The 24,807-nt window shown below is 31.6% G+C and overlaps 2 protein-coding genes across 5 annotated transcripts in view; one reads left to right on the top strand and one right to left on the bottom strand.

Annotated features, from left to right (window-relative positions):
- LOC106075124 (tetratricopeptide repeat protein 37-like) overlaps positions 1 to 17,287 on the bottom strand; it is a 32,083-nt gene extending 14,796 nt beyond the window's left edge. Inside the window, exons 1-27 of one of the 4 annotated variants that reach the window (XM_056018044.1) lie at positions 17,187 to 17,287; positions 14,126 to 14,252; positions 13,849 to 13,992; positions 13,378 to 13,469; positions 12,811 to 12,883; positions 11,998 to 12,117; positions 11,171 to 11,269; positions 10,302 to 10,410; positions 9,574 to 9,729; positions 9,365 to 9,460; positions 9,051 to 9,196; positions 8,870 to 8,950; positions 8,477 to 8,574; positions 7,721 to 7,853; positions 7,524 to 7,603; positions 7,304 to 7,400; positions 7,131 to 7,186; positions 6,344 to 6,451; positions 5,863 to 5,947; positions 5,533 to 5,564; positions 5,302 to 5,402; positions 4,337 to 4,439; positions 4,107 to 4,199; positions 1,918 to 2,004; positions 1,509 to 1,732; positions 637 to 698; positions 250 to 306 (exon numbers count right to left, since the gene is read on the bottom strand). In XM_056018044.1, the coding sequence (XP_055874019.1) occupies positions 250 to 306; positions 637 to 698; positions 1,509 to 1,732; positions 1,918 to 2,004; positions 4,107 to 4,199; positions 4,337 to 4,439; positions 5,302 to 5,402; positions 5,533 to 5,564; positions 5,863 to 5,947; positions 6,344 to 6,451; positions 7,131 to 7,186; positions 7,304 to 7,400; positions 7,524 to 7,603; positions 7,721 to 7,853; positions 8,477 to 8,574; positions 8,870 to 8,950; positions 9,051 to 9,196; positions 9,365 to 9,460; positions 9,574 to 9,729; positions 10,302 to 10,410; positions 11,171 to 11,269; positions 11,998 to 12,117; positions 12,811 to 12,883; positions 13,378 to 13,469; positions 13,849 to 13,992; positions 14,126 to 14,215 (2,622 nt within the window). In that variant the 5' untranslated portion in view covers positions 14,216 to 14,252; positions 17,187 to 17,287. Of the gene's footprint in view, positions 1 to 249; positions 307 to 636; positions 699 to 1,508; positions 1,733 to 1,917; positions 2,005 to 4,106; positions 4,200 to 4,336; positions 4,440 to 5,301; positions 5,403 to 5,532; positions 5,565 to 5,862; positions 5,948 to 6,343; positions 6,452 to 7,130; positions 7,187 to 7,303; positions 7,401 to 7,523; positions 7,604 to 7,720; positions 7,854 to 8,476; positions 8,575 to 8,869; positions 8,951 to 9,050; positions 9,197 to 9,364; positions 9,461 to 9,573; positions 9,730 to 10,301; positions 10,411 to 11,170; positions 11,270 to 11,997; positions 12,118 to 12,810; positions 12,884 to 13,377; positions 13,470 to 13,848; positions 13,993 to 14,125; positions 14,253 to 15,160; positions 15,267 to 15,641; positions 15,758 to 16,545; positions 16,669 to 17,186 lie in introns of those variants that run through there. The other 3 variants (XM_056018043.1, XM_056018045.1, XM_056018046.1) reach the window with 3 other exon arrangements.
- Positions 17,288 to 17,594: 307 nt separating this feature from the next.
- Positions 17,595 to 24,302, top strand: LOC106075141 (BRCA2 and CDKN1A-interacting protein-like). Its single transcript, XM_013236069.2, has 7 exons — positions 17,595 to 17,908; positions 21,134 to 21,208; positions 21,946 to 22,029; positions 22,469 to 22,579; positions 22,720 to 22,904; positions 23,702 to 23,846; positions 24,047 to 24,302. The coding sequence occupies exons 1-7, from the start codon at positions 17,777 to 17,779 to the stop codon at positions 24,218 to 24,220; spliced, it is 906 nt and encodes a 301-aa protein (XP_013091523.2). The 5' UTR covers positions 17,595 to 17,776; the 3' UTR covers positions 24,221 to 24,302.
- The last annotated feature ends 505 nt before the right edge of the window (positions 24,303 to 24,807 follow it).

The raw sequence follows: 24,807 nt of genomic DNA, 5'->3' as shown, positions 1-24,807 counted from the left end.
AAGATACCAGTCCAGCATAATTTAATTGAAAATAGTCACTATATTTTGTGCTTAAAATCAGGGTATTTCGAAAGCATACCCATTGTAAACACATGCAGTTCTCTGAGTGTGGGACTCACATGGTAAACATATACAGCTCTCAGTGTGAAGGACTCATACAGTAAACATAAACAGCTATATGTGTGGGGAACTCATGTGAAAACAGTTTTCTTACAATCTAACAATAAAATCAATTTATGTCAAAATTACCTCAACATTATTTTTACTGAGATAAAATGTTCCAAGATTTGTCCAGGCCACAACATTCTGTAAAAGAAAATTTTATCGAAGAAAATTGTTTGAAAATCATTTATGAATTAGAACATTTTCAAAGTTTATTGGGCCATTTTTTTGTAACCTTCGAAGGAGTTGAAAATTCAGATCTTTCTGATTAATTTTAGGATGGATATGGGGGAATACAAATTGAATAATAATTTTTTGCACACATTTTTTCTATTTTTATTTGTAAAAGTCTAATTCAGTGAAAATTCAATATGGTAAGCACATCAAGATTATATCATATCATGATTATCATTGTTGTAATGGAAGCATTAAGCATTATCTATATTAGGTATATACAATGTTTCTTAACCTTACATTTGCTTCACATTCTAGAGACTTGATAAAACAATGCTGAGCTAAAGATGGCTTGTCACAGGCTAAAATAAAATGAAAGCAAGAAAAAAATTGAAAATATATGTGTATATAAATGTATCATTTCTAAACATCTTATAGTAAAACTAATGCAAACCTAGAACCTCTGCCTTTTCAAAAGATCAATCTGAATGCTTTGTTTTATAAGGTACTTCAGTAGTTAGTATAGTAGGTAGATAACTGAGGTAAACCAAACACTTCTGCATTATCAAGAGTAAAAATCTTTTTTAATTCAATTTCTTTATAAAAAAAAATTGGCATCAACAACTTTTTTTATGTCCAACTACTTTGTCAAGAATATTAATGACGATAATGATTCAAAAATTAGTTTAGTATATTGTATACATAACAACCTTACAGACCTACATCCAAACGTTGGTGAAACTGTGCGATCATCACAATTAAAATAACCCACAATTTAAAAACAGAGGTGTGGTGGCTGAGCGGTAAAGCACTTGGCTTCCAAACCGGGGACCGGGGTTTGACTGGGTGAAGACTGGGATTTTTAATTTAGGGATCTTCTGGCACCTCTGAGTCCACCCAACTCTAATGGGTACCTGACATTAGTTGTGGAAAAGAAAAGGCAGTTGGTCGTTGTGCTGGCCACAAGACACCCTCATTAACCATAGGCCACAGAAACATGACTTTTACATCATCTGCCCTATAGACCACAAGGTCTGAAAGGAGAACTTTACTTTAACTTTACAATTTAAAAACAAATTAGTTGGTGAACTATTCGACAGTTGCAACATGAACACATCACCACGACAGCAATAAGTCAGTAGGACGACGCCATCCCAACCAGAATTACTCACCACTGCAGCAGGCAATGACTCCCAGGACATTCCAGTGTCGCCAGTCTTTGGGCTCTAGATTAATTGCCTTCTTCAGAGCCTGGCTGGCTCTGTCTAACAGTGTGAGACCATCTCCACTGTCATCATTGCTGAATAAAAGCTGACTTTGATGGTACAAGTTTACTCCTAGGTCATGCCACAATGAGCCACTTTCAGGAAATATTTTCAATGCTTGACCATAACAACTTCAATCAAAATAGAAACACAAAACAATATGAAGATAAAATGGATTAGACTTAGTGCAAATGTATAATAGACTTTACATTAACAAGTGATAAGGGAAGCCATTAAAAATCACTGTGAAAATGTTCATGGTACAATTATCATTCTTTAAACTGTAATTTCTAATGGGATAAGAAGTTTGTCTTACCTAGAGCCTATTCTGAGTAATTCACTTTTAGTAACCAGCTTTAACTCTTCAACACTTGTTGTTTTCTTTAACAGTTTCACAGGCACACTAAGAGATTGAATATAGGTAGCTATGAGTTAACCAATGAACAGAAGAAACATTTTTTATATTTAATACTTTTAAAATCCAATAATACTTTATTTTTTGTAAGGAAAGAGACAAAAACGGCTAGATAATGAACAGTTTAGAGAAATAATTGGACCCAAGAAACACTGAGTAAAAGCTGTCAAAATAATGTCTGAAAAAAAAATTCTAACAAATGTTGCTACTACAAGAAACAAAAGAAAGGAATTGTCACAAATGAATGTGTGCATGTGTATAATCTATTTTAATTTGTATTTGTCAGAATATATGCACAAATGACTGGAAGTGTGTTAGTTTTCACTATATCAGAGGCCAGTGTGTGATATATGCTATCAAGTTTTTTGTTGGCCTTGACCAAGTTATTAAGTGTTTTGTAATTACAGCTGAACCCAGGGACACCTAGACTTGGCGAGAAACTAATGTAGTTTCTATAGAGCTAGATAGAATAGAAAGCTGTAACAGAAATAAAAGATAAATACAGTGGAGACATATGTATTGAGTTTACATACATTTGATAACTTTCACTTGAAATAAGAATTTTACTATGAGCTGATGAAAAGCTAACTTTCATTGACCAATAAACAAAGATACTATTAGAGCACATATCTTCATAGTAAGACATTCTCTGTGATTAAAACTGAATGGATTAGTGAAAGAATAGGCTGAGACTAGAAATAGAATATAAACCAGTTTATAGTTTAATGGCTTAGGCCAGCGGTTCTCAACCTTTTATGCTCGGCGACCCCTTTTTACAATCCCCTCCCGCACACACACACAGCAATTAAAGAATAGACAATAACAATCCATCTTTTCAATGGTCTTTGGCGACCCCTGGCAAATCGACAATCGACCCCCAAGGGGGTCACGACCCACAGGTTGAGAACCCCTGGCTTAGGCCAAGCATTTGGATCAAGATTATTTAACTGTTTTGTTTACTCTGCTCTCCTTGAAATCCTCTCTTTTCCTGCCTCAATGTGTTGATAATGTTATTTGTTTGTTTGTTTTTTTAAACATTTATTTACTCTGTCCCATTGAACATTTAAACACAATCAAAGACCATTAATTAATAAACAATTAATTTCAATACAATATAATTTTATGTGTTCAAAAAGTCAAAACAAAATATGTACAGAACTGGCAAAATTTAGACAGGATTCACCAAATAATGCTTGTGACATATAATTGGTGTCAGATGTTCGAAAAAAAATCTCAGTCTGTGGGGAAACAACATTTATTTACTCTGTCCCATTGAACATTTAAACACAATCGAAGGCCATTAATTAATAAACAATTAATTTCAATACAATATAATTTTATGTGTTCAAAAAGTCAAAACAAAATATGTACAGAACTGGCAAAATTTAGACAGGATTCATCAAATAATGCTTGTGACATATAGTTGGTGTCAGATGTTCGAAAAAAAATCTCAGTCTGTGGGGAAACAACTCAGCAAACACCAGTAGAACAAGAAACCAAATGATGCAAAGGGGGTTGGATTGGACACACAGGAGAAAAGCTGGGAGACCAAATCAAACATAAAGGAAATCGGTAGACAAAGAAGCAAAGATGGCAGGATGGACATGGACCCAACTGAGTGGAAATTGCCCAGAACAGAGTCAGATGGCAAAGTACTGTTGCAGCCCTATGCTCCACTGGGAGTCAAACAGAATAAGTCCAAATAAAAATTTTTTCCAATAATTAAAGTTGATTTTGAACAGAACTAAAACTAATTTTCTTACTCAATGTTACAGTATAAAATAAATGTTCATGGACCTAAAGGGCATTTTGTAAGGCTAGGGGTTTCCTCAGGATTTTTATATAATCCCTGCATTTTAAGGAAGTTTACAGTCTTGAATGTTACAAAACCGTGAACCATATCCTCTTTGAATGCCCCATCTTAATCCACCTTAAGCAGACCCTACTAACACTCCAGCCCAACATAATCAACACACTGTATGGCAATACTGAACAAAGAAAGAAAACAGCACACTTTTTTTCCTTGGCACAGTCTGCAAAAGAGCTGACAGCTCAGCAGAAATAAAGCTGGCTAGAAGAAGAAGAAGTACCTAAATGGCTCCACATCTATTGGGTAAATCAGAGTACAAGCATCGCCCAGCAACTTCCAAATGCAAGATAAATCTGGTCTTTGAGCAGCAGCTCTGAAACAACACAAAATTTAAATCTAATATTTTTTTACTGAATCAATAAAAAGAGATAAATATTTTAAAACATACTAAAACATTTACTTTCATTTCAGATTTTGTCAATATATAACAAATAAATAAAAAATATTCACCTAGTTAAAAAGACAATAGCCTCTTCAAAACATCCTTTGGCTAGATCATCCAAACAGGCAAGAAGTTTGTGTTTACCAAGTTGTATAAGACTTTCAGAAACACCTATGTGGGGGAGAGGGGAAAAATGTAGAATGCAAATCTTTTGGCTTTTTTTTTACTTTTAAACAATTTGATCATTTAAAAAAAAAAACAGATTTATGGCGCTTATTCTAGTTCAACTGTATTCTTCACTAGTGGTCTATATACTTCTATGTGGCTGTGAAAATTGGACACTGAATGCTGAGGCAGAAAGATGAATTCAAACCTTTAAGAGTAAATGATACAGAAAAATGTTGGTTATCAGATACCAGGAAAAGAAAACAAATGAATTTATACTGTTACAAGTCAACACTCTGGCTGGCAAAAAGGAGGAACTCCTGAATACTGTGAAGAGAGTAAAGCTGAGCTGGTTAGGTCATAGTGTAAGACATGACTCACTGTCTAAAGTCATCCTTCAAGAGGCAGTTGAAGAAAGGTTGTCCAAAGAAAGGCTGGTTGGACAATGTAAAAGAATAAACCCACCTCTCTTGACATCTTACTAAGAACAGCTGCTAATCGGAACAATGGAGGGATTTGGTTAGGCGAACTATCACAGCACCACTAGGATGAAAGTCAAGGGACAGATGAGAGATTCTTGTTTAACACTGATACAGTGTAACTGAAAATCAATAGTATGACAAAATGTTCAAACTCAATTCTTTTGTTTCCCTATGTACCCTAAAAATGCATTGTTTTCATTTCTCAAATATGATTTGGTGTACCTGGTAAAATATTACAACGAAGTTAGTAAAATAACATTTAGGTAATACTTTCATTCAATAAAGATATAAGCATACAGATTTATAAAACAAGAACCAAGTTGAAATGATATGAGTACATAAAGACAGATGATCTCTGGTATTAATGATTAATAAAAGTAAAATACCTTTTAAGACAGGAACGTAATCTGGAGATTTTTCTAAAATTTTCTTGTACTCTATAATAGCCATTGCCATTTCTCCAAGTACATGTTTGATGTTAGCAATCCTGAAGAGATTGGCATCAAAGACTTAATAACAACATCATTTATTTCTAAATCATTATAAGAGTTATATGAACAATTTATTCCATTTTATTTTGAAATACTGGTATTATGAATGAAGTAATCAGCACTTACTTATATTGACAATACAAAGAGTTTGGATCTAACTGAAAAATGTACAAAAACAAAATGTAAACAATTTAAACAAAATCTTTTTCTAAAGAGGAAAAAAAATGAAAGACTTACAAAAGAAGTTACAGAAGGAATAAAAACAAACAACATTATTTTAGGTGGCCAAAGAAAATGTCCTATAACCTTAAGCATTATATTGAATTACTCAATATTGACCTCACAGATCTTGTATTAAAAAAAAGTCTACCCAAGAAATGTACCTGGGATATAAACAAATTTACTTAGCCTCTTTTTTCACTGATATTTAAAAATACATTAACACAATATATTTACCTCAGATGCTTTAGTAAATGCTTTTAATGCAGCATTGTAACTACCACGCTGGAGATAAGCTTCTGCTAAGCATTCCCAAACATGGCTGCATAAAAGAAATAAGAAATATAAATAACCCTTTTCAAAAATATGACATGGAATAGTTAAGTAGCAATGCTTCTTATTGGAGGGGGGGGGGTTGACATAGCGGTTAGTCTTTGTGCTGTCTAATGACACCTTTATTAATCGTACACCATAGAAACAGATGATCTTCACACCATCTGCCCCATAGAACACAAAGCCTGAAAGGAGTACTTTTTTTTTTTAACTTAAATGCTTCAAAATCAATCTTCTAACATTTAAACTTGTGAAAACTTAAAAGGATACTTTTTTTTTTTAACTTAAATGTATTGAGATCAATCTTCTAAAATTTAAATTTGTCAAAACTAAGTTACAGTGGCTATTGTGAAAATATGATTAACTTATCAGAAGGTTGACCTACTTATCCTGAGGATCTCCTCTGAGGGCAGACTGCAGTGAGATAATGGCAGCATCAAAGTCATTTTGCTTGATCTGGTACAATCCTAGCCTTAACCAAGCCCATTTGGCACTGGGAAATTTGTTGAAATGATTGTGATTAAATGTCATTTTTTAAACAACCTCTCATCATAAGAACAATCCTTTATCAATATCATTAAGAAATTAAAAACATTGTTAAATGAAACAAATCCCATCCTGTTAGATGAAGGTAACTCAAACAACATGGGAATACTTTGAATTGGTGAAAATAATTTGTTTATTCTGGGCTCAATATGACAAAAGAAAACAAATCTGTATCCATTAAGACTACATAAAAAAGCTTAAAATGTTTATTTATTTATTTTTTTGCAAAGATATGTTTGCTTGATTTAGAGTACCTATTATAATACCATTATGAGGAAAAACAAAAAACCTATGTGAAATGTTCATTTGATTTACAGTACCAATCTTAATACATTGTGAGGAAAACAATATCTATGTGAAATAAAAATTCATTTAAAATAAAAATTAACAAAATTTTATTCAATACTTCAATACAGAAGATATTAAAAAAAAAAAAATTTATTAATATTTTTCAAAGTTTATTTTTAACACTTTAATAATGTTAGAAAATTCTGTCAATTTACTGGAAAAGACAAAAGTTTTTTCTTGCTTTTTTGGTGCTGTGTTTCAAGCAACATGCATCAGCATTATAGAAAATGATATCTTTTTATAACTACACTCTAATAGCCAATTTAAACTGAACTCACTGTCCTGCGGCTGCTTGGGAAGTAGCTTGTTCTAGAATCCTAACACACTGAGTTTGCTGTCAACATTAGATATACTTTTTACATTTGAAGTATCAAGGATGTCTTGATTAATTTAAGCAATATAAAAATCAATCCTTTAAAAATGAAAATTTTCTTTCCTGAAACAGACTAACCTCTTCTTCTTCCATCAGTGAATCTACTAAAGCAATTCCTGTCTCAGTAGAAGCAGAATTCAGATCATAGGCTTTTTGAAAACATCTTCTAGCTTTACTGAAATAATAGGCCCATAGGTTAAGCTGCCCTTTCTTTATATCAAAAAATAGGATGCTAAATTAATGTGCAGTGGTGTCTTAAATGACAAGCAAGAATAAGTTAGGTTGCCAAGCTACTTACGTTTTGTCACGTTGAATGTCTCTATAGAAGTAGCCCAAGTACAGAAAACTTTCAAAATGAAGAGGGTCAAGTTTGGCAGCCTAGTTAAGAAATGAAGTTAAAAATATTTATATTTGTCTAGTTTAGATTACACACTGATATAGCCCTAAATCGGGGGCAACATGCTGATGTGAATTCATGCAACTCGAGAAACTTACCTTAAGAAGAGTATTAAAACATTGCTCTTTCACATCTGCTATATCCTGAGAGTTTCTTAGCTCCCACAGAGTTTGACCTAGTTTTAATGTGGTTCTAAAGTCAGAGGGATCTTCTGCTACAATTTTCTTCAGTCTAAACCAGAAACAAAAAGAACTATTAATAAACAGTCATAAGTTGTATAGTCACTGCATTTCTAAAAAAAAAAATAATTTTCAGACATTTTTCTTTATTCATGAGTAAACTTGAAGTAAAGTTCCTAAATTAAGTGTCCAAATTCTATTGTATAAGTCAGCGTTTTCCAAACATGAGCCAGATGTATCAAAAAAATCTCAACAGTGGGTCAGGCTCACATTTCAATACAACATCTTGTGTAAAATGACCTGGTAAAGATGACAAACGTAAAGAAATGGTGCATACAGCACACTTAGAGAACAAACAGTTCATCAAAGAAGGGGAAGTTACATATGAGGTGTGAGAGCAGCCTAGTTAGCCAACCTAACAACACTCGGGAAGGGCTTAACAGTACTTAAGAAGCATTAGGAAAAGGACCCAATTTACAATTCTTAATGTGAAGACTGACTAGAACTCTAAGCCCTGGTGGGCTGTATTCTTAACTTCTTATAAATTAGTCATTCCTTCAAAAAAGAAAAAATATTACTTCTTACATCTTGGCTCAAGGGCAGCACTGGTATTAACTTAATAGGTTTTTTTTTCAAAGAAATTTTCAAAAGTGACATTTTAAAACTATGACATACATTTGTAGAGCTGACATGAAGTCCTTTTTGGCAAATAAAATTGTGGCTTTTAAAGTCTGTACTGGCAGAGAATCTTGAGGCAAATAATTAGCACATGTCTAAAAAACAAAAAAAAAACAATTAAGGAGCAAAAAAAATATTTAAAAAAGCAAATTCAAGTTATTTATGTAATAGTATTATAAAATAATTCATATGAAATCTAATAGATATTAAAAATTTTAAAAATAAAGAGAATGAATTAAGGTCTTATCTTAGTAATGGTATTTTTACAATCTATCTGAACCTAATTTTAACAAATTTTAATTTTTTGGTTGGTCAACATGACTGACTAAATGTTTGATATTAAATGTTTGATACAAGAAAGAATTTTTTTTTTCCCTCATGAAAATTTACCTGAGCGTCATCCACCTTTCCCTGGTCTAAATACACATAGGCCTTGATAAGAAAGGCTTCATTGGGCATTCTTTCTGAAACCTAATATAATTTATAAATGAATAAATATGTCATTGAGGTTAACAATGGCAAAAAAAAAATGTCAGATATTAGCTGCAGTCAACACATTCTGACATCTCACCTCTTCTAAAATTGAAAAAGCTTTCTCTCTAGAGTCAAGTGTATTGATTTCTCTGTAGGCTTCAGCCATGGCCAATTTAAACAAGCAGTCTACATGAGCCAGCGATGAACTAAACACTCTGCTGGGACTGGACAAGGCTGTCAATCCTGGAGAGCAATATATTTTGTTAACATACTGATAACATTCATAAATTTATTCATTTCATTTTTTTTTGTTTTCTTAAATTGTAAGTTTTAAAAAACAACAACATACTATTAAAAACAAAAGTGATTAAATGACATGTACAATTAAAGTATTAGAAGATTTTCACCAACCTTTATTACAAACCTCCAAGCATTGTTGGTATTTGTGTAAACAAAGATTTGTAAAGCCTAAATAGTAGAGTCCACTAATATTATCAGCATCACAAACTGAAACACAAATAGGACATACATTTTAATGATCAGACTCAATGAGTAAGCCACATTGTTTTGAGAGGAAAAAATAAATTATGTATATTGAGATTTTAGAAGAAGAAAAGTACCTTGCAAAAGATTATTTGCTTTAACAAAATTGTTGCGCTGCAATTCTAAAAAGCCTTGAGCAACTTGTATCATTAGAGAGTCTGGTTTGATGCTGATGAGCTGCTCAATAAGTTGAGCCACTTGTTCACATACAGTCACAGGAACTGTGGCAACACCTAGAAGAAGGTCCATGTTTTGAAATGAATATGGAAAACTGTCTTTTAACTAAACTGCCATCCCGTTTATAGCTCACATACACTCATAAAAATCATTTTAAACTGTATGAATGTCAATTGTAAAGAATTATTAGATTAAATTACTTATATCCTAATAGTCTTGTTTAACTCTTTATCTCTGTAATTATTTTCCACGTTCTGACAGAATTGTTCATTTTTCACATTTGTACATTCTACCCTGTTATGATAAAACTTATGATAACATCTTTGTTTGTAATCAGAAAACGTTACTTTTGGTATAGAATTATAGGAGAATGCATGCTCTTTTTATAAAACACAGATATAAAGTTTATAAAATTAAAATTTAATTGAATTTAATGGGGTCAAATTAACAATGGTATCATTAATAAGGAGAGAAAGAGTTGAAAAAAACAGGTCATTAAATTTCAATAGTTAAAAAAAACAAACATTACATTTACAAACTTATAAGAAAGTCAGTTAGTTTATCAATGCAATAAAATCCAATTCAATCTAAAGAGTACATAAAATAAAGCACAGATATTTGACATTACCAATATTTGTTTCTAAATAAAATCTGAGCAGATATTCTTTTGGTGGGAAGGCATCTGGGAAATTTTCATTGAATGTTGTGCACAGAATTTTCACCGAATCCACAGAAACCTGAAATGATCAAAGCTCTTTCTGGATAAAATTACGTAATATTTGCTATTTTACTTGACAGATATAATTATTTGTATCAATGATGTTTCAAATAAGATATTTTTAATGTTAACCTATGTAAATCTATTCAAATCCCCCATGCATTCTGATTCTCATTTATATGTCAAACTATTATAACAAAGCTTTTATTTACTCACTTTATCTGTCTGTCTGGTAAAAAGTGTGAACATGTTATGTCTCCCACACCCATTCTCAGATCAAGTTGAAACTTTACATAATTATTCATTGGACAAGACATAAATCAATTTTAAAAAGGAACCAATTATTCATTTATTAATGGTAATTGATTATTTTGTATAATCCCAACAAGGGAAACTAATCTTTCAGTATTCACAGATATGGATAAATTTGTTGGGTTTAGTCCCCTTAAATGATTGTTAACATTATTTCTCCCTCGCGCATACTCCAATCAAGTTGATACTTTAAATAATTATTTATTGTCCTAACAAAACATGAATCAACAAAAAAATATTGTAATTAATTATTTTGTTTGATATCACATATGGGGAAATAGCTTGTACATTATTGATATACTTTTAATGGTGGAGTTCTTCCCCTTTAAATAAGCTTTATTTTGTTTTGTTTTTTAAGATTTTTTATATTTTGCTTGTTTTTCTGCTTTTGCATAACAAAGTTCTATAAACAATGTTTCTATTCTGGCAACATTTAAGTATCTTCATGAAAAAGTTTTTTGACTCACCTTTGACATCTGACAGAGAAGTTGCTCAATAAAAGTACTGATTTCATCTTTGGTTAAATATGCAGTGTGTTGAAGAATTTCAGTTAAAGCTGACTGATACTGACACATTCAACATTGTGGAAAATAAGTGCATTAAAAAATATGATACAAACAAAAGATTTTTTTTTAATTCTGTCACATTGGTTAAATTGTGCTTAAAAATGTGAGGCTGACTTGGTAACCATTTAGGGAATAAATTGGGCTACTGTTAGCTTGTTTTAAGTGTTTGTTTGTTGGCTAAGTCTAAGCAAAATTAAATATGAGATATTTATATGCATTTATGTATTGAAAACTTATTTGCATAAGACAGCATGGGAAGAATGAATCTGAAAGACATTAAAAATAATATAGAATCCTAAATGCTGCTGGTAAAGTCATTGGCAAAAAACAAACCACATTTGGGCAGCTGTTTGAGACAAACATCCACCAAAAAAGCTAAAAAGATTCTAGAAATAAAAAATCACCAGTGGGGTCAGGATTTTGTGTTTATACCATCACAAAAGAGATACAAAAGACAGATAGCAAAGACAAACAGACACAAACACTTTTGTTACCCTGGAAATCAAATCATTAAATAGAAACAATCTGATATAAACTTTTCACATGTAAATTATGAGTGAGTCTTGTGTGAATGTACATTTTAGTTTTTCATAGTTACAATGTTTGGTTTGGTGTAATGCACAAATTGTAAGACAAATTTCCTTACGGACAATGAAGATGATTATTATTATTATTATTAAATATATAACCAACATACCAAAATTAATTGTTTCAACATCGGCTCTTACCAAATTTGATGTACTGTGAGGCAAGTCATGTGACCATGTGTTTATAATTTGTTTAAGTACAGTCACTCTTTCTTCCACAGCCTTCTGAAGATCTAAAAGATGCTCCAGCAGTTCCAGTGCCTGAAATATAGAGGCCTAAATATTCAATCTATTCAATCAATTGTTCAATCTTTTTTTTTCTTCAATATTTTAGAGTTGGGTAGACTCAAGGGTGTTCAAAAAAATCTCAAAGTTTGAAATCCTAGATTTGAACCCAAGACCCCACATTTCAGAAGCCAAGCACTTGACCAACTGTACACCATCCATTCTAAACAAGGCATTTTAAATGAACTACAATAAATACAAATTACAAAAAAAAAAAAAAAAAAAAAGTTACGTGTGAGCTTATTTTATTTTTTTTTGGTCATGCACTATTAAGGTTAGACTATATTATTATATATCTATAGTTTTGTGTAGCTTTCTTCATTTCTTGTTTTAACTCAGACCCTTAGCCTCATGTTGATTCTGAGGCTGACTATGGTGATGATGTGAGATTTTATTTTACTTTCCCTGATGTTAGAACTCATTTAAGTGACCAGGTTCTGTGATGTCCTTGTCAAAATGTTTGTTTGTCCTAATTTAAAGTGACCAGGTTCTGTGATGTCCTTGAAAAAATGTTTAGTCCTTTCTTTAATAATATGATTAAAATCCCTAGATTTTTAATCGAGGTACTTGTTTTGTTAACAAAGTGCTCTTTACTAAGCAACTATGTAACATCTTGAAAACAAAGTATAAAGTAATATATACAAATCGAAGTAAAAAGACACTACTGACCTTTTCTTTTTTATTAGATTTCAAATACAAGTCCACTAGTTTCTGTGCATAAACTATCTGTTTTTTGCAATCGCTACAATTAAAACAGTTTTTTTTTTATAAACGCCATGCAGACTAAATGTAAGACAAGATCAATTTTTTTCTAAATTTTACTTCCATTAAAGATTTGTACATTCAAAAAAAAAATATTTTTTTCAAATTTTAATGTAAGTTATATAGTAATTGTGACTTTAATAGGACACCCTATACTGGATTATAAATATGTAAATGTTGAGTACATTATGCCACTGTATAGTTTTACAAATCCAAACATAAAAGAAACATCCAAGAAGGATACTAAGTGAACTAATATTTCTACAAAAAATATCAAACCATAAAAGATTCCTAAATCAAGAGACCTTTTTTTTGTTTGTGCTCTTAACTATTTCAAGACTTTCTATAGACATAACTATCAGAAAGGAGATATTAAATATCATTATTAGTGTTTTTAGTGATGTATGTATACATATATACTATTTTCCATTCCTATAAGCGAAACTAAAAAAAAAAAACAATTTTGATTCTAACCTTAAAGTTAAAGCCAAAAGTCTTTGATAAATAATGATAGCTTCATCTGTGCCAACTACAGTAGGATTTTTATCAAAGAAACTGGACAATCCCTGTAACATTAATACAAAAATTAGTGTGTCTGAAATAATTAATAATAATAATAAATTTTTAATTAACTTTTTAGAGTTAAATTATTTCAAGCAATAGATAAACCATAATGATGTAAAACTAATTCTTGTGAAAAATTATTATTTTACGAAAATCTTTGAGTAACATAGTTTTTCTTTTCACTAAAAGGATTTAAGTATAAAAACTAGAGTTATTTAACTTTAAAAAAAAAATTTTTAAATGTGTACCTCTATTAGCTATCAACTAAGTGATGTTTTTTTTTTCTTATTGAAAAAGAATGATCAATAGTGACTTACTTTTTGTGTTTGTTTTAACATAGTAACTACTACAAAACACCTCTCTGCCATTGCAGTTAATTACCTGCCAAGCAAGAAGTTGATCTGGGTCTTTTTCTGAAGCTCTTCTAAAAGCTTTTAATGCCTGATCTGGCTGATTCAGTCCTTCTGCTGCAAGTCCAATAAATACCAAGGCATTATAATTATCCTTGTCCACTCCAAGGACAGCCTGGTTTGAAGATGAATATATGTAGATTACATAAACTTACATTCACAAGTATTAATATTCAACTCTTCTTTCTTTTAAGTAATTTTCAAATCAAACATAATGGTCTTACATGAAGATAAAAACAGCTACTTACCTTACTCTGTTTCAGAGCCTCTTTAAAATCTTTTTCTCGAAGAGCATCTCTGGCTTTTTTAAGACATGCTTTTATTTCAATGGTATCCATAACGAGCTACATAAACCACAGTATCCAATAAGTGTAACTGTATCAAGATAAAATACAAAGACTTGTATCTGCTTGTGTTAAAGGAAGTACAGTTAAAATATAAGATTCTATATAGCATCTAAATATCAGACATAATAAACAATTGAATGTTGAGTTAAAAGTAATAGCTAACTACAAAAACATGATGCGGCACAATTTTTAAAAAAGTAATGTCAGCCCTTTTAAACATTGGGATCTATGGAGGCAGATGATAAAGATCATCCGTTTCTTGATCTGAAACTATAACAAGGATATCAAGTGGCCAAGACAATGACCAATCACCTTAGCCTTAACTTCCCTAAAGTCTGGAAAGTATGTCAGGCAGCTATTAGTCTAGAGTTGGGTGAACTCAGGGGAGTCCTAAAAATTCTGAAGTTCAAAATCTCAGTCTTCACTTAACTTACTCAAACTTATCTTCTTATAAAATACAGAAGTTACTTCAAAATAGATGATGATAACAGAGATTACGTCTTACATGTCCTAGATCTAGATGCCTATATATTACTTACTGAGATTAGATCTAGATCTACTAGATTCTAGATGTAGCTAGACTAGTGTCTAGATCTAGTCATTATTACTGAGTGAATTAGACATTACTTGTCTAGATCATCATCATATGTATTTTATAAAATAAGATAAGACTATAGATTATATTACTGAAACTACTACTAGATCTATATTATATATTTAACTAGCCAGATATGACCTGCGGCCTGCAGGTCTTAGTTTGGGTATTACTGTTCTAGTGAATTGAATTTTGATCTAGATATCTAACATTGGGAATGTTCCCTACACATTTTTTTTAGATTTTGTAATAAAATAAAAGTAGAGTGTGAAAATGGGTTTATCTATTTAGCCAACATAGTCATATCAAATATAAAATACTGTAAAAATTGGTTTACAAACCTGATTTGTTAAAAAAGTTTAGTTTTTTTTAATAGAGATTTGAGTGTTTCTTTTTATTTTTAGGGCATTCAAATGCTGGGAGGAACATTAAACATACACTACCGTCTCCGCCATGATCTAAGGAACATTTATGCAAAATTTTATCAACATTGGTCAAACGGTTTTGATTTCTATGTGGGACATATGTACATTCATTACCCCTTACTTTCTGCTTTATAATATTATATTAGAAATAAAGTGTGATTATCAGGATAGGCTATAGCTAGTACTTAGTACTAGAATCTATATTATATAAAAGTATAAGTAATAAGTATATTAAGTAAATAATATTAATATATAAAGACATGACATATATGATATTACAATAAGTTACTATTTTTTCTGAGTATTAGATCTAGATTCTAGTATTACTAATAGTATTAGTAATTATTACTTGTCTACTAAATCTAAATAAAGTTATAATTGCCTTGAATGTTATTACCGTATCTGGGAAGACAGAAGTCATGTTCCAGAAGTCACCCAAGCCTACTCAGCCCCAAATATCACCATAATAGGACAGACCCTTAACGAAGTAGACCTCTTCACATATCTGGGTAGTATAGTATCAAATGATCACTCACTTTCAAGGGAAGTTGATAACCGTCTGGCCAGGGCCAGTAGCACTTTCAGACGCCTTCAGACGAGAATTTGGCAGAATAAATCACTCCTCCTGCCAACAAAAATCAATGGCTACCAGGAGGTGTTTCTCACAACCCTTCTATATGGATCTGCAACATGGGTACTATACAGAAAACAACTAAGACTACTTGAGCACTTTCACCAAAGATGCTTGAGCTCCATCATGGACATACGATGGCAAGACCTCATTACAAACAGCGATGTCCTTGCAAATGCCGGTATAGACAGTATAGAGAGACTTCTTATGATCTGACAGTTACGCTGGGCAAGGCATGTATCCCATATGGGAGACGAACATATGCCAAAGGCAGTCTTTTTAGGTGAGCTAAAGGGTGGTCGATGTAAAAGAGGAGCCTTGCGGAAATGCTTTAAAGACCAACTTAGGCGCCAACTTGCCTTAGCTGACATAGAAGAGAGCACCTGGTTGCATGCAACCTCAGAACAAGACAGCTGGAGGTCACTTACAAAGGCTGCGGGATACACATTAGAGACCAAAAGAAAATCAGCTGCTGAGGATAGACGTAGACGGCGAAAAGAAAATCTAAATTGACCACCTGCGGACAATAGTTATGCTTGCCAAAATATGTAGGTCACAGTTGGGGCTGCACAGCCACGGGAAATACTGCATTCCTAACTAATCTTCGAACTCTAAGACAAGCTGTATTATTTAACTTATTTATTAAAGTTAATTGATCTATATACTCTACCTTGAATTTGAATAGTCTAGAGTCTAGATCTTATGTCTTATCTTTTATCTACTATATTAGTGATGATTAGTCTATATAGTAGATCAATATCTAGAATAGTAGATCTAATAAAGTATTATAATTAAAGTATAATAAACTATAGTTATAGTATACTCTAGATTCTAGATCTAACATCTCTATATCATAGTATATCTATATCTATGAGTTATGGGTATTAGTATACGACACTAGAAACGCTAAATTAGGTTTCTGTTATATTTTCAGAATATGAATATAAACTATGTAAAAAAGTATGTAAAAGTTACTAAAAGTAAAGTTTTTGTAATAAGTTTAACAAGTTACAAATTACTGAATTGGTGAATTACAAAGTTAAAGTATTTTAATTTACGTTACGCCAGACTTAGACTCTATCTTAATCTACGGTATAAACTATAATTAGTGAATTAGTGACACTGACTTTGACTGACTGACTACCAAAAATTGAAAATGAAAATCTTAGGCAAGGCAAGAAGTTAGAAGATAATCTAGATCTGGAAAGAATCTATCTAAATCTAAATCTATAATCAAGCTAGCAGCTAGATGTGTCTATAATCTAGAATTCTCTAGTCTAGAGATAATAGATTCTAGACTATTTATCTTACTTTTGGTTTCGTTTTCTGTTTTAAGATTCTATTTCTACTAGATTGTAACTAGATCTAGATCTAGATCTATATAGATGACAAATACAGACACTCTACATTCGATATTTGAACTAATGCAGTACCTCATTCGGAGAAAAAGAGTTATTTCTACTTCTCACTGGGTATATAAAGATCTAATAGATCTATAGCATCTACATGGCTGACGTTTTCGAATAACACATCTTGACTTCTAGATCTAGATAATTAATATTTTGATTTAGATCTAGATAAGTAGGCCTAGATTATATACAGAGTCTATCTAAAACATACAAAATGTTACATGTACTTTCTGCAATGTTCACGTTTATTTTTATTTTAATATTATCTGGCATGCAGTTTACGTAAAGATAGAACCTATATCCTAATCAGATTGAAAACATCCGTTGAAAATAATCTCTTGAGAGTCGACTTGTTATCGCGTGTTAGTTGTCAGATTTAGAATAATTTAGATCTAGAGTAGATCCTAGTCTAGATCTAGATTGTAGATCTAAAATATCCTAGATTTATACCTAAATTCATATATATTTTATATATCTGTGTTTGATAAGATAATGGATGATGAAACAGGAATAGCTGGTTCTATAAATGATGAAAATAGTCACGAATTTGAATCAGACATCGATGAAGAAGATCGAGATGATGATGGTGACAACGATGAAAGCATGGATGAAAATGTTGGCAAGGTGTGAACTAGAATAGATCTAGATCAAGACTATAGATCTATTTAGATAATACTAATAGTCTATAGTCAGTATAGATTCTAGTATAGTAATTAGTAACTAGATCTATTCTATACTTATTATTAAATTAATTATTATACTTATACTCACTACTGTAACTATTATCACTATAAGTTAACTATAACTAGATCTATAAGTATAACTATAAGTAGTATATAAGTGACTATCCTCTATACTTACACTTAGTTACACTTGTACTTATTATTATTATATAGTAGCTTCTTATATATTATATTTATAAGTATAAGGCACAGCTCATCGAATTCTCCTTTAGGAACACGTCGCTTTTTTGTTTATAATTAATTTGTTTTTATGTTTGGAGTTAAAAACGTTTCGGGACAGTGCATGTCCAATTTTAGATAAGTTCCTGTATTTTTGTTCCGCTTTTCCAAAGCCGTCAAAGCAGATGGCAGTTTTTTAGATTCTCGGTAACCAAGTATGTAAAGCTATTGTTTTAACCGCCCCCGGCAATTCATACCCATATAAGGGATGAAGGCTATATTATTAGCCTGTTTTTTTAATTCGCTGATTGATGCTTTGTCTCTTTATGTGTTTGTGTGTGTATGGTATGTATATAAAAAGTTTTCTTTTTACAGAGTACAGTATAGTAGGTAAAAACATTTTTCCATCTAATTATCTCGGGGTGGGGGGTTAACACAAGTGTTACAAAGATACACTTAATTTAAGAGCTCTCTCAAGGAGTGTGAGGTAGACATTTATGGTTGGGAAACACTTTAGCTCTCGATCGCTCAGCATTGCGTGAAGTCGTGAGTGTCAGAGTTTGAAAAAGCCTTGAATTTCGTAAAAAACGGTGAAAAAAACTTGAATTTTAAAACTGGACCTTGAGTTCTTTCCCTCCCGATACCTGGTGTTTATTTTCGTTTTTTTCCCGGTTACATTGAGCTGACCAATGATGACGCGTCTACACCGCCTTTCACCCACTTGTGAAGCGCGACCTCGTGATTGAAAACGACCTTGGCTCAAGCAAGCATTTCACTTAGCACTATTTTCCTTTCACTGTTACGACTGAAGACGCGCTAGATCTAGTCTGTAGTGACTATTGTCTATAACTAGAGCAATTAGCAGCCTAATGTGAAGGCTACATCCCTCCGGGCCCTCCCTCGCCGAAAATCTTCTTGTTGTAACAGTAAGAGTGACTCTGCGTGGAAAGTCCGTATATCATCTTATCTTTGTGTCTTTCTGAGTATTTTATTAGATTTTGTATTTGGAGATTATGATTCAGTGTTTAAGTATAATTGCTACCGGTACTTTACTTTTGAGTCTTCTCACGATCCATCCTTCTCATCTAGCTAGAAATAGTATCTAGATTTAGATCTAGTGAAGATAATTCGCGCTTAACCTGATAACTCCGTGAATTTTAGTTAATTTAAGGATCTAGATACAGGTACATCTAATGTCTAGATTGCTCTAGAAATACGCTAGATTCTAGATTTACACTAAATCACTAGAATCTAGTGAAGATAATTCTCTCACAGCCGTTAAAAGTCCGCGAAGTTTAGTGACATTGAGTTAGAACCTATAGAGTCTAGATCTACGATAGATTCAGTGAAGATAATTCGCACACAGCCATGAAAAGTCTGCCAATTTAGTGACTTAATTAGATCTAGACTGTAGAATTAGTGACAGCAGTGAAAAGTCCGCGAAGTTAGTGGCTTAGATCTAGACTCTAGATTTACGGTAGATTCAGTGAAAATAATTCGCACACAGCTGTGAAAAGTCCACGAATTTTAGGGACTAGATTTACGGTGATTCAGTGAAGATAATTTGAAAAAAGTCCGCGAATTTAGTGACTTAGACTTAGATCTAGGCTTAATTTACGCTAATCCAATAGAATATAGAGTGAAGATAATTCTCTCACAGCCGTGAAAAGTCCGCGAATTTAGTGACTTAAATTAGAGTCTAGATCTACTGTAGATTTAATGAAAATATTTCGCACACAGCTGTAGAAAAGCCCGTAGAGTTATTTTGATTGTAATTTACTTAAAACTGATGGAAAGCAAGTCAACTGCTATAGTAAGAATGAAATATTATTTTTACAAATCTATGTCAATTTAAGAAAATTTCCAACTTCAGATTGCAACAGTTTTAGCTGAATTGCATCTCATATTTTAAAAAAGGTATTCTTCTGTAGTGCAAGCTTGTGTGTGTGTTTTCTAATGTATTAAAAAGTTGCATTTAAATGCTTAGGAAACACTAGAGATGAATTTTTTTATTTTTTTTTTCGGAGGTATGATTTCAACTTATCAGCATACATTTTAATGAGGGTTTTTAAATTTAATATTTATATATATATATATATATATATATATATATTATTCTTTTTACATATTTATGTCATATGTATGTAAATATATATACATATATTGCTTGCTATGGTGCGATGCATACCTTGAAAACCTGGAAAATCATTCATGAAATTGGCTATGAACCCTGATCTTCACCAGACTGAACCTACCCATGCCATGTATGTGAACTGCTTTTTAAAGTGAAGATTGGATTTCATGGCCAGTTTAAATTCATAGATATTGGTACATTTTCCTCATTAACATTAATTAAGGTAAAGGCTAGTAATGGATTTGCTCCAATTACCTTTTATTGATGTCTAAAAAGACATTTAAATTAGAGCTAATATGTTTGTTGTTTCTCAAAGGAATTAAAAGTGTGTTCCATGAAAGTAAATTTTACATTTTTAAAGTAAATAGATCTATTAGTCTATACATTTTAATTTTTTTCCTTCAATCAGTGTTAAAAAAGTCTCATAAACTGTTTGTTTCTGAACTTTATAATAATAGTTGAAACTGTGTGAAAACAATGTGTGTGCTTTAGTGAATGTATGAAAAACCACAACATAACGGGCTGCTGGCTCGCTCATACTGTGCACAGTGACTTCATGCAGCTAATGCTATACTATATAAACGATATGGTGGATAAACTATAAATTGGTAGTATCTAAGTCAAATGTCTTAACCAGGCTTTTTGATTTAAAAAATGTGTAGGATGTTGTCAGCATTCTTTGGTGCTATTTCACAGTGATTTGTTTCTTATTGGTTTTATTTGATAATACATTTTTTATTATCTTAATGTAGTATTACATTTAGTGTTTAACAATTTGTCTGATCAGCGTTTCTTTTTTTTTTTTCTTTAAAGGTCATTGATGTAGCATTTGAAGCAAGACCACCAAATAGTTCAGATTTTCATGGAGTCAAACGTTTGTTACAACAGGTAGGGTATCTTTGTGGTTTACTTATATGTAACTGTCTTTTACAACTTCTATCAATAATTAGTTCAATGTTTTTTAATCAAAATTTTGTTGAATGGTCCATGTAGATTAACAAATCTCAACCATTCTCTCAAGTACGGTAACTGTAAACCCTTGTATATACTTTTCATTTTCAAATCCCCACTTCTCCATCCATTTCTTTCACTTATCAATGTCCTCTGATATGTGTTCAAATGAAATTAAGTGGTCTGTATGTTTGTAGAAGTCCAATGTGATGACTCAATATCCAACTGTATTTCAGACATCCTTGCTCAAGTGAAGAAATTTCAGAATTCTTCTTTACGAAAATATGATATTTTAATCTTTCAATTAGAAATAATGAAAAGATTGTACACACCAAGCAGTAAAACTCAATATAATCCAAATTTGATAATAAATTCACAGTAGTAAACTTTATGAAGCATGGACACACTGATTTTTTGGACCATATAAGCTTGTCTCCCCAATTTATAGGTTCTGAAACTTAGAAATTGAAAATTCTTAAATATTCTGGTAACCTTTAGATTATTTACTCTTCTTTGTAGAAACTGGAAGCTACTAGAAGAAAAACTGATGTGTACACCAATTGGCTATATTCTATATATTTTAGTATCTTAAGAAATGATTTCTAAGAAACACAGATATATATAAGAATGGTTAGTCTGTTTTCTAATATATTATCTTGCCCATGTTTTCTTAGCTTTTTGTGAGAGACATTAATGAAGAGCTGTCTGAACTGACAAATCTAATTGTAGCCCAAGATTTTGTTGGCTGTGTTCTCAAGGTAAGAGTTCACCTCATAGATTAACTAATGTGGACTAACCTTGTCCCTTTGCTCCTTCTGCCTCATATTGATGTATTTTGTGATTTGCCACTTCATTGCCTATATATATATAGAGAGAGAGAGAGAGTCGTGTAGGAGGCAAGTTGGCTGGGTGGTAAAATGCTTGGCTTTTGTACCTATGGGGATCTCAAGTTTCAAGTTTTTATGAATTACCTCAGTCCACCTAACATACATTGGGGGGGGGGGGGGGGAGAGACAGAAAGACCCTCATTCACCATCAGCCATAGAAACAGGCTTTACATCATCTGCCTCCATAGATTGCAAGGTCTAAAGAAGGATACCTTTATTTTATTTTTTATCCTCGGCTGTTTTAAATTAATAAAATGAATTAATCTTTATCTTTTATGAGAAAGTATACTAAGCTCATTATTTTTGTTAGCAAGACAATCAGAACAGTGATGATGAAGATGATAGTGAAGACAGTGATGAGTCTGAACAGGATGAAAATGTTTATGCATTAAATACAGTTGTTAATATTTCAGAAAACCAGGTTAGTTTAATTAACAATTTTTCTGGGTCCTTCAAAATCATATGAATTAAATTCATTATTGTTTTATGGAGTTTAGTTAAAATGTATTTAATAGTGCTGAATATTTTTTGCTACCAATTTTTACTTATGTGTTCTTTAAGAATTTGTCCTGCATAGAAAAAGTCAGAGAATTGTTGTCTTCAAAATGTGAAGTACATTATAAAGCTGAGCCTGGAAGAATTGGGAAACTTTTAGAAGATCCTACAAAACAAATAGGTCTATTAATCAGTGAAAGGTTCATCAACATACCTTCCCAAGTTGCACTGCCTTCATATAAATCTTTACAGTAAGCATTGTTTAAAAGTAATATTTTAGTATGATTTTAAATAGCGATAGCTGATAGCTAAGATATATTAGTTTAAATTCTACTCAATATAACTGCTTGTACACTCATAACAATATCTTGATAGTAACTTTAAAATATTTTGTCATACTACAGCTATTTCTTCCCGCCCTTTCACAGAGAAATTTTCTGTTCATCATGCCTATGAGATATATGCAAGCTAACATTATAATTGCTTATCATTCTATATCACTGTGAAAATACAAATACAAGTTCCATACATATTCAGCAATGAAATATGTTAAACTTTGCCCTTTGTGGTACCATACTGCTTACTATATGCCACGCTACAACACAAACATTTCTTGTCTATCACTGACCAACAAGAAAATAAATCCATACACCAACCCACTCCTGCTCAAAGCCTACTCAGAAGTAGTTCCTTATAAGAGATAGACAAGGACAAATGCCCTTGTGCTAGTTTAATTATAAACCTAAACATTTAACTGCAGAGTCCTAAGAGTAATAACCTCATCCTAATGGGGAAAAATACCACATATTCGATAAATGGGACATCAAACATATTCTCAATAACTCATCTAGCAGAATAGTCCCATTCATTTATCTCATAACCAACAGCTAATAACTATAAAGATGCAGATTCAGTTATGTAATAGATTAGAACTTAATCATTTTGATTGATTGTCAAGTTTCTTAATTAGTTAAATTGTGTGTGTGTGTTGTTATCATTTGATTTTATGTTTATAATATGAATAATTTTTTTAAACTAATAATTGCAGGAGTGATATAGAAAAAGCTATTCAGAAAAAAAAGAAATTTAAGTTTACTCACTATGTGTTAATCAGTAAAACATATAAAGCCAAAGGTGGAGTGATGCAAGGTGAAATGTATTATTCCAATCCAGAGGAGCAATTATTTAGTGAGGTACTGGTTGAATAAACTTATTAATTAATTGTGTATAGTTCAAAATATTTTGTATCTGTGTGTGTGTTTTTTTTTATGATTTGGTTAAAATTTGGTATGGTATTGGATAATTATTTTTTTTTTATTAATTAGTGGTATACTGTTTTTAAAAGTTGTATTATTTTAGTGAGTTATGTTGAAATAGTAAAATTCTTTTTCAGCTCTGTGAGTTTAGCTATACATACTCTGTGGCAGATCAGAGAGATTCAGTCTCTGAAGGAGACTGGGATGATGATGGTGGAGATTTTGAATCACTCCGTACTGTTATGGTTTTTGATGCTAGCGCTCTAGGACATATAATTAGCAAGTTACAGACTGAAGTTCAAGATAAATAAATCCTTTTCTTATCAAAAATATTTTTAGAGCTATTTATGTACAATAAAAAATGTGTAAATAAATTTTCTTTTTTTTCCTTTATGTTATTGTCTGTGTATTTTTTATTTTTTTTTTTTTGATGTTGGTTGTGATCAAATGTACTTGTTTTGAAACACAATTGACTTAAGCTGATGAACTTTATGTTCAGGCTATGCACTAGTTGTGCATGAAAACACCAACTTTCGACTTCTTAAATTTACAGTTGAGACAGTGTTCAAATCTTCAAGATACCAGTAGTCAAAAAAAAATTTGCTTCAATTTGAGAGTTTTATTGTGTAATTGACCATTGAAATAAATCAAAAACCTCTGCTGCTTTAATCTTTTACATTTAATTTTATAGACTGACAGAATTTGTGAGCCTTTTATGCATATAGACCTAATAACACATTTGGTCATCAATGGATGAGTCTCAATACATGCACTAGACATACTGTACATTTTTTCAGTGTAAGTGTACAAAGTAAGCCAAACTAGTAAGGAATCAAATGTGTTATACATAAAGCCTTGATGTCTAGAAATATTAGTTTTAAGATACATTATAAATAGA

This window comes from Biomphalaria glabrata, chromosome 1 (assembly GCF_947242115.1).
Source record: "Biomphalaria glabrata chromosome 1, xgBioGlab47.1, whole genome shotgun sequence".
Lineage (NCBI taxonomy): Eukaryota > Metazoa > Mollusca > Gastropoda > Planorbidae > Biomphalaria > Biomphalaria glabrata.
This window is presented reverse-complemented; position numbering and strand designations above follow the sequence as displayed.